The 20,227-nt window shown below is 35.1% G+C and overlaps 1 protein-coding gene across 5 annotated transcripts; it reads left to right on the top strand.

Annotated features, from left to right (window-relative positions):
• Positions 1-1,582: 1,582 nt before the first annotated feature.
• Positions 1,583-19,546, top strand: LOC117332881 (protein MTO1 homolog, mitochondrial-like). 5 transcript variants are annotated; one of them, XR_004533799.1, is made up of 17 exons: positions 1,583-1,618; positions 2,676-2,885; positions 4,389-4,484; positions 4,853-4,908; positions 5,758-5,929; positions 8,046-8,222; positions 11,061-11,173; positions 12,206-12,318; positions 12,763-12,836; positions 13,514-13,630; positions 14,301-14,431; positions 15,032-15,236; positions 16,452-16,591; positions 17,133-17,328; positions 17,676-17,790; positions 17,837-17,898; positions 18,235-18,833. XR_004533799.1 is itself a non-coding variant. In XM_033891943.1 (13 exons), the coding sequence occupies exons 1-13, from the start codon at positions 1,594-1,596 to the stop codon at positions 18,889-18,891; spliced, it is 1,662 nt and encodes a 553-aa protein (XP_033747834.1). In that variant the 5' UTR covers positions 1,583-1,593; the 3' UTR covers positions 18,892-19,546. The 5 variants fall into 5 exon arrangements, 2 of the variants coding, with proteins under 2 accessions (XP_033747834.1, XP_033747835.1); XR_004533800.1 differs by having other exon boundaries at positions 17,165-17,328; positions 17,676-17,898; XR_004533798.1 differs by having other exon boundaries at positions 17,676-17,898.
• Positions 19,547-20,227: the final 681 nt, after the last annotated feature.

Here is a 20,227-nt window from a genome sequence, read left to right as displayed (position 1 = left end):
AGATGAAGATCATTGACTCGATCTGATATATGAGATGAAGATCATTGACTCAATCTGATATATATATATATATATGAGATGAAGATCATTGACTTGATCTGATATATGAGAGGAATATCATTGACTCGATCTGATATGAGATTAAGATCATTGACTCGATCTGATATATGAGATGAAGATCATTGACTCGATCTGATATATGAGAGGAATATCATTGACTCGATCTGATATGAGATTAAGATCATTGACTCGATCTGATATATGAGATGAAGATCATTGACTCGATCTGATATATGAGAGGAATATCATTGACTCGATCTGATATATGAGATTAAGATCATTGACTCGATCTGATATATGAGATGAAGATCATTGACTCGATCTGATGTATGAGATGAAGATCATTGACTCGATCTGATATATGAGATGAAGATCATTGACTCGATCTGATATATGAGAGGAATATCATTGACTCGATCTGATATATGAGATGAAGATCATTGACTCGATCTGATATGAGATGAAGATCATTGACTCGATCTGATATGAGATGAAGATCATTGACTCGATCTGATATATGAGAGGAATATCATTGACTCGATCTGATGTATGAGATGAAGATCTTCGATTCTGGTTGATGAGATGAAGATCTTCGATTCTAGTTGATGAGATGAAGATTTTTGAATCAGGTTGATGATCGAGACAAAGGTCATTGACCCGGGTTGATGAGATTAAGATTATTTGACTCGAGTCGATGAGATGAAGATCTTAGACTCAGGTTGATGATCGAGACAAAGATCATTGACCCGGGTTGATGAGATTAAGATTTTGTGACTCGAGTCGATGAGATGAAGATCTTAGACTCAGGTTGATGATCGAGACAAAGATCATCGACCCTCGCCAATGAGATGAATATTATTGACTCTGGTTGATGAGACAAAGATTGTTGACCTGGGTTGATTAGGTGAAGATCTTCTAACCATTCTTGATGAGACAAAGATCAATGACTCTGGTTGATGAGATGAAGATCATTGACCCAGGTTAGTTAGATGAAATCATTGACCCTGGACGGTTGATGACGGTGATGATGCTGGTAGATGAGATGAAGATAACTGACTCAGGTAGGTGATCTGCATGTCCTTGAACCAGATAGATGAGATCAACACCCTTTCCCTGGTAGATGATATACTTTTGAATCATGGAAACTAATAATATGGAGGTCCTTGCTAGGGTAGATAAAGATAAATTTATATGGCAAGAGGTTTGGACTTGTCATATTTGAAAAAGAGATGTCTATACATGTAGTTAAAATAAAGATATTTGTATTAAAAAAGAAATAAGAAAATAAAAGATATCTTCATTGATATAGAATAGAGATACATCATGTCCATTCAGAAAATGATAAAGCCATGCTTACTTTCATACATCCTTTCATTTATTTATTTATTTATTGCTAATACTGGTATATTCGTCTCTGACCTAATGGAGCAACTAGCATTGGGCCCATATCTTACTATTTTTTTCTATTCTATCGAAGAGATGTGTATCCGGATTTTTTTTTCTGTTTCCGCAACGACTATTATCATATTCAAGATGGCGGCTTCCATGAAAAGTCTCCGTGAGTTAAACAGCTAATGGCAATGTCTCATATTCTAGTTGATTCATCAATGCACAATTATCCTGGTTACAGGAACAAAATCATACCATCGATAAGAATGAATACGCAACCTTTTCCATTAGCTAATTTTTGACAACTAGGCCTAGCTGTTTACATTTCTGTGTGAAAACCGTTTACGACTTACGTCCACACTGACCACAGGGACTTGAGAATTTGTTACAGTCTATATATATAGCTACATGTATTTGGACTTTCCTAGTGTAATATATACGGAAAAGCCGTTCATATTATTTTTACCGAATTTTAATCTAGCCCCACCCCCTAAAAACCGTCCCTATGTCCCGGTGCATAAGTTATTTTCTGATATATGTTATATATACTGTAATGATTAGATTCATTAGACATATTAAATCACATCAGATAATTCCTTTAAGGATGGAATTATTCACTTGAAACAATATACGATAAATGGAAGAGATAATTACTTTGTGGGGATTTCTTAGAACAAATATTCAAACCCTGCCAACACTGCTCTCCACCATCTGTCAGAAATTGTCCATCCGTCTCCCTGAGCTACATTATTGCAGCTAGAGATTTTTATATATCTAGTGTACATGTTCTAAACACACCAACAATGTTATCACTTCCCTTATAGATTTATATACCTGCATAAGATCCTGTTTTCCATGATTGCAAGAAACCTAGCTGCGATAACGTAGCTCTGAGTGACGGATGGACAATAGATTTATATACCTGCATAAGATCCTGTTTTCCATGATTGCAAGAAACCTAGCTGCTATAACGTAGCTCTGGATGACGGATGGACAATTTCTGACCGATCAGTGTAGGCAGGGTATGAATATTAGTTCTACAAGAAACCAAGATCATCTTATACGGAATATTCCATACCGATGATTTCATCAGGACTTTTTTTAATCTAGGTGAAATATACGTTAGACATGTAATTGTGCTTCACTATTTAATTTTATATAATCATCTTACATTACTAACAGAAAGAAAATGATTTCATTTTATATCTCTTTCTTTCCCATTCTAGGTATACCAATGACCTTTCAGCGATGGCGTTGGTTGTGGCACAAAACATCTTTGCGAAGTTTGACCTCTCACTCCATTGCCTCTGAATCAGACGCTGTCCACTATGATGTCATCGTGGTAGGAGGTGGCCACGCTGGGACAGAGGCGGCTTGTGCTTCAGCAAGAGTTGGCAGTCGGACATTATTAGTTACACATAAGATAGAAACAATAGGTACATGATATAGATGGTCATTGCCCACATAATCAATTATTGGGAAAATATCAAATTTCTTGCATAAATACATTTTGCTTCCAGATTTCAATTCCTACTTTCATTGACTTAATTCAATAGTTGATTGTCCAGCTTGACCAGAGGAAAATATAAACCTTCCTATAAATAGCCCTGTCTAAAGACTATATTTGAGCATGTGACATGATGATATTGAAAGCGAGACAATGGTGTAACAAATAAACAAGTTTGTTTTGTACACAAACAGAAATTGAAAACTCAATTTGCGAGCTTTTGAAAACATCTATTTCCTTTGTCAAACAAAGTGTTCTAAAGTAGAGTGCATTTGGACGAAATGTCGCGCTACAATTTTTGACAGCTCACTTCACTAATTCAGCCTATTTTGGGTAGTGAGCTGATTTCAGCAGTCAGAACACCAACACGGCTATTGTTCACTTGACGCTTGACAACGGAAATGGACATTTTCAAAACCTATCAAATTAAGCTTTCAATTGTTGTTTGTGTATAAAACAAATTCATACCAAACTGATGAATCTTATTCCTAATATGATGTAATATATTAGTTTGGATGAAAATTGTACATCACAGTCTGGGGCAAGACTTTAATACCCAGACTGCGAGATTTCCTTTCAATCCAACAATTGCTTTATCAAAGATTGAGCGTTTAATTCAGTTTTGACAGAAATTTTGATTTTATAGTTCATATATATAGTGACATGCGTAAGGAAGCGATATGGGACAGGGCATAGCTTACAAATGTAGACTTTCACCTACCTGCATCAAGTACTGTACATACACAGTATCTTCTTTGTTTCTTGTTTGTTGACAGTCCCACAATTCATCTTTCCTCCCAAAGATATCTTGAGATGCTGTCTGTATTATATTCGTTTTCTCTTTCTGACACAAACTAAAAACTCTATTCTTTCAAGCTCATTTTCATTTGGCCATTTTAAAAATTTATTTAGGGATATTAAAGGCAATCTAAATTTGCACTTTGTTCGATTTAATCAGGAAATTTTGATTTGTTTGGGTGGTGACTATACATATGTAGCGTTAAGTCAATTTGAAAAAATACAATTTGAAATTAAGGGAAGTGAATATATTTAGGCCCAGGAAAGAAAATATTGTGTTTTTCCATTTACCTGCCAGAAAAATAGGATAGTAAGGACTAGGAAACTTATTTGATTAGTAAATTTACTAATAATAAGGATATAACAGTTACTATATATAGACAAGGGATCTTGAATTAAATGATCCTTCCATGAAAAAGAATCGGATAAAAAAAAAAACACACAAAACATTTTAGGGTAGGCACAAAAATATAGGGTAGGTTTAGCGGAAACGCAGGTACATGTATTTTTTATCGTTTAGGCCTCAACCAAATTTTATAAACCATCACCCATTTTCATATTTCTTGCGTTCAGTTGGCAAAATCAGTGGTAATAAGAGGAGGTATATCTGAATACATACCATTGTTGTTTGCAGGCGAAATGTCCTGTAATCCATCATTTGGAGGGATAGGTAAAGGACATTTGATGACAGAAGTTGATGCCCTTGGGGGAGTTTGTGCTCGGATCTGTGGTAAATATTTATATTACACCTGGTACATGTTTCCAGAGTTTATGTCAAATTAATTTAACACTACTAAATCTATATGTAAAGCTGAATGGAAATTCCCATTAACCTGAGATAGTACTTGTTTAAAGGTGACCTGTCTCCACTTTTATGCTCTGTAACTTGTTTTTATAATACAAAAGCTAGTATAAGATAATAACAGGCTGGATATATTTTTTTTCTGTTTTTACCAAAACCTGGTAAATAGTTTTTACCATTGCCTTTAGATATTCCTTTACTGTTTCCTTTACATACAAATTATCAAATTCCTCATTTCATAATGATGTTGACTAATTATGTCAGACACGTAGTGTGATCCTCATCTTGTTTTGTAGATCAATCTGGTATCCATTATAAAGTTTTGAATAGAAGCAAAGGACCTGCTGTCTGGGTAAGTCTGCCCAGGACGCTTATGGCTAAATAGGCAATGTAAATATACCTAGCTGTAAATTGGATGATGAATTTTATATAGAAATATATGTACCTATAAAGATAGCAGAGTGTCACATACTGCAATTACATCACAAAATCTACCATATACAGAGTTATTGCCCTTTGAGACATGTGTGTCATTTACTTTGAGCCCTAGCTATATCACAAATATTATTGTGTATATGAGTACAGGAATAGCTGTGAGCTGCTAACTGAATTAGGTCACAAGCTTCTCCATGTACAGAGTTTTGACACTTAATGCACTTTTATTTGAATCCTGTCATTGTCAAGTTTTAATTTTGTGACAATGGTCTGCTTGCAACATTCTGCCTTGCTTTGGTTGTGTCCATGGCAACAATATGATAATGAGTCATATTATCATGATATTGTTAACATAGAGTGGTATCAGTCTACATAGAATATGTTTGGTTTGTTTTTGTTTAACGTCCTATTAACAGCCAGGGTCATTTAAGGACATACCAGGTTTTTGAGGTGGAGGAAAGCCGGAGTACCCGGAGAAAAACCACCGGCCTACAGTCAGTACCTGGCAACTGCCCCACGTAGATTTCGAACTCGCAACCCAGAGGTGGAGGGCTAGTGTTAAAGTGTCGGGACACCTTAACCACTCGGCCTCCACAGCCCCACACATAGAATATGTATTGAAACTACAGCTGGTACCAGCCAAAATATCATTGAATGGGATTCAACATTATCAGACACAGAATATGATTTTGTCTTTATCATTGTAATTTGTTGTTCAGATATGACTGAAAATAACCTTAATCAATACTTGATGTCTGTATTACAGGGTTTACGTGCCCAGATAGACCGAGATCTGTACAAGAAAAATCTACAGACAGATGTCATGACAACTGAAAATCTAACAGTAGTTGCCTCCCCTGTTGAGGACCTCATCCTACAAGAACCACACGACCCTCAGCATCAACTCACCAAACAAGCGTGTGTGGGGGTAGTACTAGGTACGTTGTATGGCCACAGAAATCAAAGTTTTCATTATGTGTGTTAAATCAGCAAGGATCATAGTCTGGCCTGGTAAGTTTGCAGTTGAGAATCCCAGGCTGAAGGGGGGAAAGTTCGTTCCAATAATCAATCCTGTCTTTGTTAATTTTTGTGTTTCTATAATGAATGCATTTTGAGTTTTTAGCAAATTTTCCTGGTCGTGTTGAGGGATCAGATTCATCCACTTTTAATTATTGAATCTTAACACTCTTTGAATTTTAAGTTGACCCTTGTCAGTACCGGGGTATATTTTCGACTTCCCAAAACTTGGCTGTTGAGATTAAATGGAAATGTCTACCAGTTTTTGGAATACATTTGACCATTCCTATAGCTATTTGTGATTTGACTTCTGAAGCCTGGATCACTTTTCAGAAATGAACACTTAGGCCACCCTTAAAAATATCTTGGTTTGCTGTAACCCGACCAGGGGGTCTTACATATGGGTAGGTAGGTAGGGCTGAAATGTTGTTGTTTTTATTCAGTTCTGAAAACAGATTTTTAACCTTTAGAGCAAGGGTATGTGATTTCGCACAGTACGCAAATTCGCACACCTGACGAATTTCTGCGTTTTTCCTCCAAGTTGTAGAGGACTGTGCTTTTTTGTTTATATGTTAACTAATGCCAACCTTTAGTGAAACATTTGCCATTTTAAGTACATCATCTTTTCAGATTAAGTTCGTTTTGAAAACAAATTTTAACTGATAAGACTCTCTTCCGATAGGGGCCGTGGTGGCCGAGTGGTTAAGGTGTCCCGACACTTTATCACTAGCCCTCCACCTCTGGGTTGCGAGTTCGAAACCTACGTGGGGCAGTTGCCAGGTACTGACCGTAGGCCGGTGGTTTTTCTCCGGGTACTCCGGCTTTCCTCCACCTCCAAAACCTGGCACGTCCTTAAATGACCCTGGCTGTTAATAGGACGTTAAACAAAAACAAACCAAATCTCTTCCGATAAAATTGATACCGGATGATTAAATATTTTATTTAAAATAATCCCAGTTGTTGATTTGCATGTGAATTTGCAAATATTTAGGAAAAATATCATTTGATCAGATTATAAACAAAACTGAATACAAATCCACTAAAGTATAACTAATAACAGCAGACACCTCGCCATTTTCACCGCCTTGTTTACATTACCTTCGTAGGGAGCGGTCATTATTTAAAGCAAAAATGGCGGTAAATTGAAACTTTCCAATTTTACATTATTTCGTTTTTAAAGATTTTTTTAATCATGGCATTGGGCTTAATCTTAGTTTAGGATGTTGTTTGTCTGTAAAATGGCTGAAAACTATTTTTACCAACAAAATTAAAGAAGTTAGATGGGTGTGCGAAATTATGTTCCCGATCGTCTTCAAACCCAGCAATAAACACAAGTTAACAACAGCTCCCATGCGCAGTGATATGTGTGCGCATATCAGCTTGCACACTTGTATGTTACGAAGCATCTGTACAACTAACAATGTGAGGTATTCTTTCTTGATTTGAAATTGATTTGATGAAAATGTATTTAAATACATACCGAAAGTGTGCGAACTTGCGTACCCCCACTCTAATATGAAAACAAACCAGAATATGGAAATCATTATTTATCTAGTATTCTTAAACAAAGAAATGCACACCAACCTTATTTCGGTTTGGGAGACATAGTTTCAAACATGCACAGCAATGGTCAAATCGTTAAAAAACAATGTTGTATTTTTCCCAATAACATTTTTTGAGTCGGCTAATTTTTTCTGGGAAGGCGGGTTACGGCAAACCAACTACATTTTGTCTATTTTTATTTTGGCTTTATGAACCCAATGTGTCAAATCTGACCGGTGATTCTAATTAAATGATGTAATGTAGCTTTGATAAGTTACAAATATATATGTCATCTTATGCCAGAGTGTTCAGCTACCTTGCTGTTAAAGTTAAACATCCCCCCCCCCCCCCAATTTTTTTTTTTATTTTCTTTTTCTGAAAATGAACCTCAAAAATGTACCTCAAAAATGTACCTGCACACTACACGCACAAATTTAGGGTAGTTTAACATCAAAAGTTATTGAAAATTATTTTTTTACCTGTTTGGAAAAAAAGGCAATGGAGAAAAGGTTTATAGCAAAGCAGTAGTACTGACCACAGGGACATTTTTACGAGGTAGTATTAACATCGGACTGACCACCTGGGCAGCTGGAAGGATGGGAGATAAACCCTCAGTGGGGCTGGCCAGGAGTATTGAGAATGCTGGGTTCTCCATTGGAAGATTAAAAACTGGTAAGTTAAGTGTGAAGTGAGATGTATGGTTTTAACTAGTGAGTACAATTAAAAATACTACAGGAAATTAAAAGAAATGTTTGTTGGGTATAATCAAACATTCATTGTTTTGATTGTTGACTAAAAACTAGAAAATTATGAACAATTTTAGGTGAAGTGTACGGCTATCTGTTGAAAGCTCAAAATCTTGTAATAGAATGATTACTTTGTAGGATCAAGACTAACAAATAATTATATGTGTAAACTTTATTTATTTTAGTTGCAAAAACAAGTTATATCAACTTGTATTAAACATTTTTGTTGACCCGGATGAAAGGTCACACTGTGGGAGGAAACTGAATTACCCGGGAAAATGCATGTGGTCGGGCAGGTGACCCCATTTCTTTTCATATCCCACCCCATTCCTTTTCATATCCGATTTGGGAATCCAACCCCGGCTGCCGAGGAAAGGCTGGTGTGTCACCACTGTGCCACCCTACCAACCAGATGAAAAAAAAAATTATCCTGCAATAAACCCAGGGGCCTCTGATTCTGATTCAAAGGCCTGGTTTACACAAGAAAATACAGTGTACTCACGACCTATCGCCACCCACGCATACCGCCACCTAAACCTCTGGAATGGATTTCCCTCCTATATAAATCCCTCGTTACATTCGCCACCCTCGCATACCGCCACCCGCCACGTGTGTTAAAATACAAATGTTGCGAATCGCTATGATTTCCCTCTACGATATCGCCATTTTGTTCTGTTTTTGGTGATCGAGGAACTCTTTAGTGTACTATTTATATTACCGTGAGATTATCTCGTGTAGATATATAAACCTATAACACTAAGTTAAAGAAATCATATATGTATTATAATCAATGCAATACATATTCTAAATACAATACTCAGCTTGTATTTAATGAAACGTTTGTAATGCAATCTCTTTCATGGTTGTAATTTTCATAATTCGATACTATCGCTAGCGATGCTCAAGCAAAAGGCAGGTAACTGGTATCGATATCTTAGAAACACTTTAAAACATGTACATGTACCCCAATTATAGGGTTTAGTATCCGGAGGATTTAACTGTCTTTATCATTCTGTACAAACGCATAAATTACCTAAAAATATCCATAAGGAATCCTATTGATTCAACTATATTTCATATGTTAAAAATGGCAGAAGGGTAAGGAATGCTGATTTTTTGAAAAACTGAAACATGAATATTACTGTGATTCCGGCCGAGTCAAACGGCTTGACCATACTGGCTGTATTACTTAGGCATTTCTGATTTTTTGGGTATATAATAATATGTATGACAATCCCACGAAACACATGAAAATGTCATTTATTCGAGACGGGGGTCACTAAACAACCTTGTAAAATCAAAGATGGCGGTCGAAAGTAGCGCCGAGAGACCCTGATCTAGGCGGTACACAATACACATTTTCTCTCTAATTTTGTATTGAATCCTTTAGTTTGAATTACACAAAAGCAAAGCAAATAAATTTAAGCATCAATATTAAACAAATGAAACGTTTACAATAACAGATGAACACACCTTTTCTTGGACGAAAACTTGACGTCATATCGAAGTCAACTTGACCTAGTTTTGAATGTACGCATTTACAGTAACTTTTTCTTTGTGTAGACTGCATTTATCACATACCAACATTGCTATCATTTGTTTATATAAAAAAACACAATTAATTAAATTGTGTTATAGCTTCACTGAGATGTTATTACTACCTCGTTGAAGATATTTGAATCTTTATACTTTCAGTTTCACTTTTAAAAATTTAAGAAGGGGAGTAACTTCCACTTAAAAAGGGCATAATGGAACAATTTACCTGCAATATCTTACATAAAAATAGAAGAATGTTCTGTTTTTAGTTTGAATATTACAATTGGCCAATTTTTACACCATTTATACAAACAAAATTATATTCAACTTATCAAGATACATGGAGTACGCGTTTTTTGTATACAGTCAAACCTGCTCTAACAGCCAACTTGAATAAGCAGCCACCTCTGTTAAGCAGCCAGTCTGTGGTCCGCCCAATGGAAAACACTATATAATGAACCTTAGATAAGCGGTCACCTGTCTAACGCGGTCAACGGCCACAAAAATCTGCCCCAAGTCGTTGTATCGTCCTGTATGTAGCGTCCATTTTGGCCGGAAGTAGACATCCGCGATGATCACATGACCAGGTATTTTTATCAAATTCATCAAAACTTTGATCTTTTTTAGTTTTCATTTCAAAATACACTGTACATGGTATATTGTTATCAATATCAATAAGTGCATTAAAATTTGATAAATTTAAGAAACTATTAAAAAAAGAATTAGGCAACAGGCCATTTCTGGCCAACCTGGTTTAAGCAGCCACCTGTCTTAAGCAGCCAATATCTGTCGGTCCCTTGGGTGGCCACTTAATACAGGTTTGACTGTATTTGAAAAAAATGCCATTTTAGTACAGTGGATTTTCGTTTTTTATAAATCGCATAGAAAATTTGTTTTTCAACCGATTTTCAATCTGTTTTCTGTTTTGTAATCAGAAAACATTGATTAACAAAATAAAATACAGTTTAGATATAAACATATTAAGGAAAAAAATGGTTGAGTATTGCTACTATTGCCACCCTCGTTATACCGCAATAACTACCGTAGAAGAAATGTGGCGATATAACGAGGGTAGACTGTATTAGCTATTAGCAGCCAAAGGATATAGGTGTGCTTATTACTGGACATGGGTTCTAGCTAGCTAGCTAGATAGATAGATAGCTAGATAGATAGATAGATAGATAGATAGATAGATTGATTAAATGAAGCTGTCCCAAATTTTTAACAGGAACTCCTCCAAGATTGGATGCGAAGACTGTTGACTTCTCTAAGACTGAAGTAAAGAAGGCAGATGACCACCCACGACCTTTCTCTTTTATCAATGACAGAGTGTGGATCTCAGTGAGTTTAGATTTATTCTTTTTATATCGCATTTTGACGAAACACTCAAGTACATGTGAGGATTCCCCCTTTAATTTTAATACAACTTGTCTTATTTTGTTTTATTACATAATGCATTTGATTTTCCTTAACTATATATACATAAGCTATATTTTGAACGTGTACAGTCACATGCAAACTATTGAGCACCTGTAAGGTTTTGTGAGATGTCAACAACGTCAACGACAGTCATGGTGACTCTAGGCCTACAGGAAAGTCGAGATGTCAGTAATTCTAACTGTGTTTTAGTGATTACGTAATAAAACAAGTATATCATGGTTGTCTGTGCAATAGTCTAGAATATTTGATCCCATATATCCCATGATATATTTGTATAATAGTGTAATCACATGATATTGGGTTATGTAATACTCTCAACAACTTTGTACTCAAACTAGGTCAAGGTCACTTCTAGGGGTCAAAGGGAAATATTTTGTTTAGAAACCAGAAAACTGAAAAGGCAATGTTGCTTTTGACTAGACTTTTTAACCATGAAAAAATGTATATGAATTAAACAACAAAAAAACACCAGTGGCCCTGATACATGTATCTGACTTTCATATGAATACCTGTTTACCTTAAACTGAATACCAGTTTACCTCAAACTGAATACCTGGGTACCTCAAACTGAAAACCTGGGTACCTCAAACTGAATACCTGCGTACCTCAAACTGAATACCTGTGTACCTCAAACTGAATACCTGCGTACCTCAAACTAATTTCAGCTTAAAAACTACACAAATTACATGATTTCACAACATTGTTATGTCATCAAAGATGTGCAGATGATGTTGATTAAGATTCTTTGAAAGAGGATAATTTCATATATATAAAATCTTATTTCAATTTTTTTAAATCATTTTATTTTGAAGTTCAGATTTCATTAACTACAAGAACTAGATTAAGGATCAAATTTTGCTTTGTAGATGTATGTACAATATGCAATACATATCTGAACATTTCAGGAAAATATTATTTGTTTTTTTTTAACAGGCGAATGAACAAGTTGACTGTCACATGACATATACAAATCCAGAGGTAGACAAAATTGTCACAGAAACCATTGACAAGAATCGCCATGTCATGGAAGAGATAAATGGTCCAAGGTAGGGACATTTTCCCAGTTTTTCATTGAAACAGGAAAATTAAAAAGAAAAAAAAGTTAAACGTTCCTGAACAGATAACACCACTAAATATTCACGTTATATAAATCTGTTTATTAACATTACAATCTGAGTTAATACATGAGTTACCATTTCATGTTCGTATGGATGTATATATTATAAAAAAAAATCTCTGAAACTGAAATGCAAGCATGCAGTACAATAATTATATTATTAGATGATATGAGTATAAATGAATTTTCCAAGGAAAATTGCCTGATCAAGAATATTTCATTTAAAATATTGACATAACAAGGCTCAACATTGTATTTTTAAGTAGAATTTTAGTTGTCATGGAAACATTCCCAAAATACATTTTGTATTATACGTATATTTTGTCTGATGTATATTATGTTTTAGGATCAGAAATTTATTCTATTTTTCCAGGTATTGTCCCTCCTTGGAGTCGAAAGTCTTGAGGTTCAAAGGTCGCTCACATCAAATATGGCTTGAACCTGAAGGTTTGTGTACATCATGTAATACTCTAATGTGCACAGAAATGAAATGATAGATGTCAATATGTATCAATGAATTGTCATATTCTTCAACAGAGTTTCAGCTCAGAGGTTGAATAAATTTGATTCAATTCTTAAATTACTTAACTATCAATAATATTACAATAATAATCAATCAATTTGAACATGAAACTGCGTTTTGTTCTGATGGTACAGTATTATACAATCAGTCGTGAAGATTACAGACAGTTCTATTCAGAATTTCGGGATTGAAAAAAAACACTTTATCTTTCAACATTAACAACATTATGAAACAACAAGCATCAGTGTAAACATGCATATTTAAGCGGTAACCCTATTATTCTATTTACAACTACATGTAGCACTTTTTGCAATGGAAGCTTTGTGCTTAAGTATGATACTGCGAATTCCACTTTCTATATACATGTACTATTTCTATGGAAAAATAATTTGGAAGTACCAATTCATCATTGTGTTAAAATGATAAAATCTGGAGATGAACTGAGATTTGAGTTTACCAAAATAAACATGTTTACAGTATTTAAGGACTGTCACTTTGAACAGGATACAGATATAGATGTTTATACATTTCATTCATTTTGACATTAAATTCTTGTTGTTACAACTTTGTATGTAACTTTCTGTTTGTGTGTCCATGGCAGGGTTCAACAATGAGCTAGTTTACCCTGCTGGCCTCGGATGTACCATGCCTGAAGAGGACCAGGTCAGGATCATACGATGTATAAAAGGACTGGAGAGGGCAGCCCTTGTAAAGCCTGGTATGTACGTGGGAGGGCAAAAGAGGGTAGCCTTTGTAAGTTTCGATACAATGTATTTTGTCATATAGGGGGATGGTAATCCTTGTAAATCTGGTTTGTACTGAGGGGGGCAAAAGAGGGTTATCATTCTAAGGTTGGATATGTACTGGGGCGGGCAATCTTTGTCAAACCTGAAGTGTAAAACAGGGTTATCATTATAAGGTTGGGTATGTGCTAGGGCGGGCAATCTTTGTCAAACCTGAAGTGTAAAAAGAGGGTTATCATTATAAGGTTGGGTATGTGCTTGGGCGGGCAATCTTTGTCAAACCTGAAGTGTAAAAGAGGGTTATCATTCTAAGGTTGGGTATGTGCTAGGGCGGGCAATCTTTGTCAAACCTGAAGTGTAAAAGAGGGTCATTATTCCAAGGTTTGGTATGTACTGGGGTGGGCAATCTTTGTCAAACTTGAAGTATACAAAGGAGGGCAAAATAGGGTTCTAAGACTGGGTATGTACTGGGGAGGCCTTTTTTTTGCACAATATGATGTATATACTGGTGAGGTCTAGAGAGGGTGGCCTATATAGTTTTGTCTTGTCTCACTTGGTTTACTTTTAATATGGCAGAACGTCCTGAGGAAAATTAAATAATCCTCTTGTACGTTTATATAATTAACTTCCCCAATTGTTGTCCAGGCTACGGTGTTGAATATGACTACATAGACCCCAGACAACTCGGTACAACCCTGGAAACCCTAAGGATCCAGAACCTGTTCTTTGCGGGACAGATCAATGGAACCACAGGCTATGAAGAAGCAGCTGCACAGGTATATATTGGTTGATCACTGAAATGGGGTAACGCCTCAGACAGCAGAAATCAGAATGTCTTGTTTTCATAAGGCAGGGATTGCTATTATGTCACCCAAACAACTTTTTGAAACATTGAAAAAAAATGGACCACACTTGTGGTGGGAAAAGGAATTCAAATTATTCAGAGGGACTCCATTTTTTCTGAAAAGGAACCTATTTATAGAGTAACCAGCTTAAGTCCCAGTTTAATTTGTTATATCCATGTTCATGCATGGCTGGCCTCAGAAACACCTGACTGCATGTCCTTCATATAACATTCTATATTTGGCAGGATTCCTTGTTATTCCAAGATGTTTCTTCAAATCTGATATGTTACCTAATTGTGTTCTTCCCCAACATTTATGATATGGAATATGTTTGGATAAAATGGCATTGCATGCAATCATAAATGTTTATAAGGACATGTATTTTTATCATTACATGTATGTTACATATTATGTTTTAGTCTAAGTGTAACAATGTGTCATAATCATGACAATGTTATAGGAGTTTTTGTTTTGTATTGTTTGACATCCTATTAACAGTCATTTAAGGACAGGGATTTGTACAACTTTCAGGGTATACTGGCAGGTATAAATGCTGCTCTCAAAGTACAGAACAAAGCTAGTCTAACAATTGACCGGACACAGGGCTACATTGGTGTTCTAGTGGACGACTTGACTACCCTCGGAACCAATGAACCATATCGTATGTTTACCAGTCGTGCCGAGTACAGGCTGAGTTTACGACCGGATAATGCGGACTTGCGCCTCACAGAGAAAGGTCAGTACTGTACAAGACTTGTAGTCTTGTTATCTATCATATACATAATGTTATTAATGTACATTGAAATTTACAAAGAGTAATTATGATCAATTCAAAAGAAGAATAGTCTGTTGTATATTTTCTGACAATACCAAAAGTTACATTCTTAATTATGACCCTCCAAAAGGTTTGAGATCCTGATTTTATTTCTTAATTTTAGTGTGAATTAATAATTGATTTCTTCCACAAGATATCTTATATTGCATTCTGCCTCTATATTTTCTATATAACTTCTGATCTTTCTTAGGACGCTGTTGGTGTTGATAAGATATATTTCTATAACCTGGGGATCGTTTGTTTGTGTCAATAAGAAATATTTCTATACCCTGGGTATCATATGTTTGTGTTAATAAGAAATATTTCTTTACCCTGGGTGCTATTTTATTAGTTTTTGTGTGAGGCAGAGTGTATATGCTATCTGCAAGAAAAAAAAGTTAATTCAAAAATATTGTCCATTAATAAAAGTATGTAACCCATAAAAAGAGCAAATAGATTGACAATTTAAAAATAAAGTTCAAATAATATTTCTGTGTTGTAATTCTGGGTTAACAACCTTTCTCAGGTTGTTATAAAATTAATGATTATAAACTTGTAAATGTAAACTTGGGCCTAAATTAAAAGATTGTTTGTTTTCCCTCGCCCTACCGACCCTCCGAAAACCCTGCCGACCCAAATGTTTGTTTAAAGATTTTCCCTTCGACTTTTTTTTTAATTCCGGAAAATTAATTCCGAAAAATTTCCGACTCAGTTTTTGTATATTACTATAACCGGAAGTTCACAGGATTTTCCCCCCGCACAGACGAACAACCTAAAAACATTCCGAGTATCTTTGATGCAGACGACCAACATGGCTACTTCATTTGGGCAGAAAAGACAACACGAAGATGGATTTACCCTGTGTTCCTCTGTAACAGTACGATGCTGTGGAAAAACTCGCAATTTATGCAAAAATAGACTGTATGAATATAATGAAAGTGACACGTGGAACGATGTTCTCCATGACTTGCTTGACGGCATCGTCGATTTCAGCATGCATAAAACAGACACCGCTACACTTACTGTCTCGGATAAGTTAATGGGCACAAATACATTCGAACCAGATATTGACGAACCTTTACGTGTGATAAAGGAATTTGATAAGACGTTAAAATATGTTGCTTTCGTCATTGAAAGAGATAAAGATGTCGGGTTTCCAGACTTGTCTACTGACAAACAACTCCATGCACCTGAACGATCTGCATTTTCGGTACTGATGAATTCTTGTAGCCAGACAAAAACACCACCTTTCAGGAATAATACTGAACACTTTACAGGTACGTTATATAAGATGTCAAGAGTCTTTAAGAGGGGACTTGTTCCTTTTAAAATAGTATAAGGGGAACAAGCTTTTAAGACACCCACCCCCTCTTTGTATTGTATCATTTTGTTATATTAAATAAATCTATACCTCCGAGTTAAAGGGGAGGGTTCAGGTGTATACATGTATATTAAATGCAGCAGAATCACTATATTTTGATGACTTTTATCGATTTCAATATTTTAATTTTACATGATGGAATATATCAAATATTTTCTAATTATTATTAAATCCTAAACGTGAGTTTTACTGTAAAGTTTTAAATATAATTTCACAAAAGTTTCCTGTTTCCCTGGGCACCGACACTTTATAAGAACTTTAATATTTTATTTAAAATGTCGCATATCATTTCCTGTTAACTGAGACAAATACTTCATTGAATCTGCAACATTTAATACCATTAAACATGTTTGGTATTTTACTAAATATTTAATAGCTTAATAACAGTATACTGATTTAATAGGATTAGAAATACATGATTTTGTTCTCTCTTTCAGCCAAAGATAAACTTTTCAACGATTTACTTCAGGAATTGAAGGATGCAGGCGACAGATTTCCTTCCTCAATGTCGGAAAAAGCAATGGCTGATCAGATCCAGATCGTCCTTAATTCATTATGGAACATCAGTGGCAATGTCGAAACAATAAATGAGAGGTCAATCCATACACCAGCTGTGAAACCAGTCCCCCAAAGGTATTAAAGGTTCTATTCAATATATGAACATATAGAAATTATTTAGTGATCGACGGTGTCTGACAATTTAAAGTTATATTAAATCATATATATCAGATATACTGCAAATTATTTTAAATTAAATTATAACAAATCCAATATTAAGAAATGTATAAATATTAAAATGTTAATCATTTAATTTTACCAATTTTTTAAAAATAGACTTTGAAAAATGATCATTAAATATATATATACATGTACATGAATCATTGAATCAACTAAAAGTTTTTGTTTAATCATGCATGTCTTTTACTCTTTATTTAATGTATAAAACCATATTTCAAGTATTTCCTTCAATTTTTCTGTAGGGTTGCAAGAATAATGTCTTGACTGCTCAAAACGTGCGACTGATCATCAACTGTCGTGAATGTGAAAGCCAAGATGTATATACTCCAAGCTGAGACTGACTCCAAGAGATAGCAGGTCCCTTAAACATACTCTTGAAAAGTATGACTACAAGAGATAGCAGGTCCCTTAAACATACTCTTGAAAAGTATGACTACACCTGTGGCTCAGTTGTAACTGCTGATGGTAGGTTGAATAGCTGATGTATATAATTAAGTGGGATATTTGCAAAAAAGATAACAAAAGCTTAAACGTAAATTGAAGAAAAGTAGTTTATTTCTCACTTCTTAAAATCAACAGTACATACTAAAATAAAATAGCAGAGCAAAATTAAGTAAATGCTTCACATACATAGTTATGCAGATGCGAGTTGTCAAGAATAAAACTACATGTAATTGCTGAAAATAAGAAAATAAATAGGAATTTATATAATATTTACAAATACTTCTGAAAAAGACATTTTCATATAGGTTATTGTTTTGAGTCTGTACATCAAGCTGAATTTCATTTATATCTGTACAGGTGATGCTATGCAGGGCAAAGTCTTTGTACGACTCCAGATGTCGTGCTCAACTCCCATCGAGTTCCCATACTATTCCTCCAATATTGGAAGACATGACTTATGCTGCCACTGTGGAATTGAAAACTGTGTGAAAAACAAAGAAGCCCTGAAAACGCATAAAGTTGTACTTCCAGTTTGCGTTAACTGTCTCAACAAGGGCATTCCCAAAAGAATGCCTATTAAAAAATAATGGACAGAAACAGTTCTAATTCTTAGTAGTCATAATAAAGGTACTCCAAAAACACTGTATTTTTGTAGTCTATAAAAAAAAACTTTCTCCTGCCTACCTACCCTAACCTAAACAGTATGGTCGGGAGAGGAGAAACAAAGATATTTTTAATAACGGCCTTGGTGCAAAGTGGCATAATTCTAATGTCTTCCTTGATTCTGTATGTGCCAGTCAAATTGACATATCTTACAGGGTAGTTTCTGATTGGTTGATAGGTTATAGGGCAGGCTCTGTTGATGAATTGCGGTATAAGAGGATGGTGGATATGTATAAAGACTTGGACAAGAATATAGTCTTACTCAAGTCCATAGTAAGGCTTTCTTCACAATGGAACCAACTATTTGGTTATCCTGATCAAAAGAAGGAAGCACCCAGGAGGTATGTATAATGTGTAAGAAATCAGTTATGATTCAAAAATCTGTCTATTCAGTTTTCAAAAATTCCAATTACTGTAACAGTATAATTCACAGTTTTTCAGGTTTTTAACAATGTAAATGCATAAAGATGTTGTGTCAGAACTGTTATGGTTTAAACTTGAATATCAATTTGCAGATAAAATCTTTAATCAGTATATTTACATGGTAGACTTAACATTTTTCGCTCACCTGGACAAAGGGTCTGTGATAGACTCAACATTTTTCCCTCACCTGGACAAAGGGCCTGTGAGCTAATGCCATCGCACAGTGTCCGTTGTCTAGGAACATTTCCTTTAAGGACTCACACAACTAAATAATTTACTATATGTTATTACTAGTGACCCCATCCCTTTATTCGCTCATTTGAAGATCAAAGGATGTGAAATTTATATCAAATTAAAGTTTGAAGTTTTTTCTATCGGATAAATGTTGTTATTGTATAGCTTTAATGGCATATAAGAGCACACGGGTACTCGAAAGACCTGGGAAATTCCTGCCTTTTTACACCTCAAATCCTACGACAATCTATTTTCGGTAGGAATATATATTTTTGATTTTCCAAACCTCAAGACCCTACTCTTTATACTCGTATACAGAAAGTACCCATTTCTTATGTTATTTACTCTGGAAAACAGCTACAAACCTAAGAAACACATTTTCCTCAGGGACTTGGTTCAGGTGAAACACCAGCTGATTGGCTGATTTATTTCATTGGTTATTTCTGACTAATAGGATGCAAAAAATAAAATTCAATATGTTATCAATATTAATGTAAATTAGGTGACATCTATCTTCAATCCAACAGGAAAACCTGGACAATATTTGTTTTTTTATGGTCATACAAACTAGGCATGGAGTCACTGGTACATGCTCCCTTAATACAATAGTGATATGATACATATACAAGGTGTGAAGCCACTGGTACATACTCCCTTAATACAACTGACTTCAGTAATGATACATAATACAAGATGTGAAGTCACTGGTACATACTCCCTTAATACAACTGACTTCAGTAATGATACATCATAGTCCCTTAATACAACTGACTTCAGTAATGATACATAATACAAGGTGTGAAGCCACTAGTACATACTCCCTTAATACAACTGACTTCAGTAATGATACATAATACAAGGTGTGAAGCCACTAGTACATACTCCCTTAATACAACTGACTTCAGTAATGATACATAATACAAGGTGTGAAGTTACTACTACATACTCCCTTAATACAACTGACTTCATTAATGATACATAATACAAGGTGTGAAGGCACTGGTACATGCTCCCTTAATACAACTGACTT

This window comes from Pecten maximus, chromosome 8 (assembly GCF_902652985.1).
Source record: "Pecten maximus chromosome 8, xPecMax1.1, whole genome shotgun sequence".
NCBI classification, from domain to species: domain Eukaryota; kingdom Metazoa; phylum Mollusca; class Bivalvia; order Pectinida; family Pectinidae; genus Pecten; species Pecten maximus.
The sequence above is the reverse complement of the archived record's forward strand: the minus strand, read 5'-3'. Positions and strand labels throughout refer to the sequence as shown.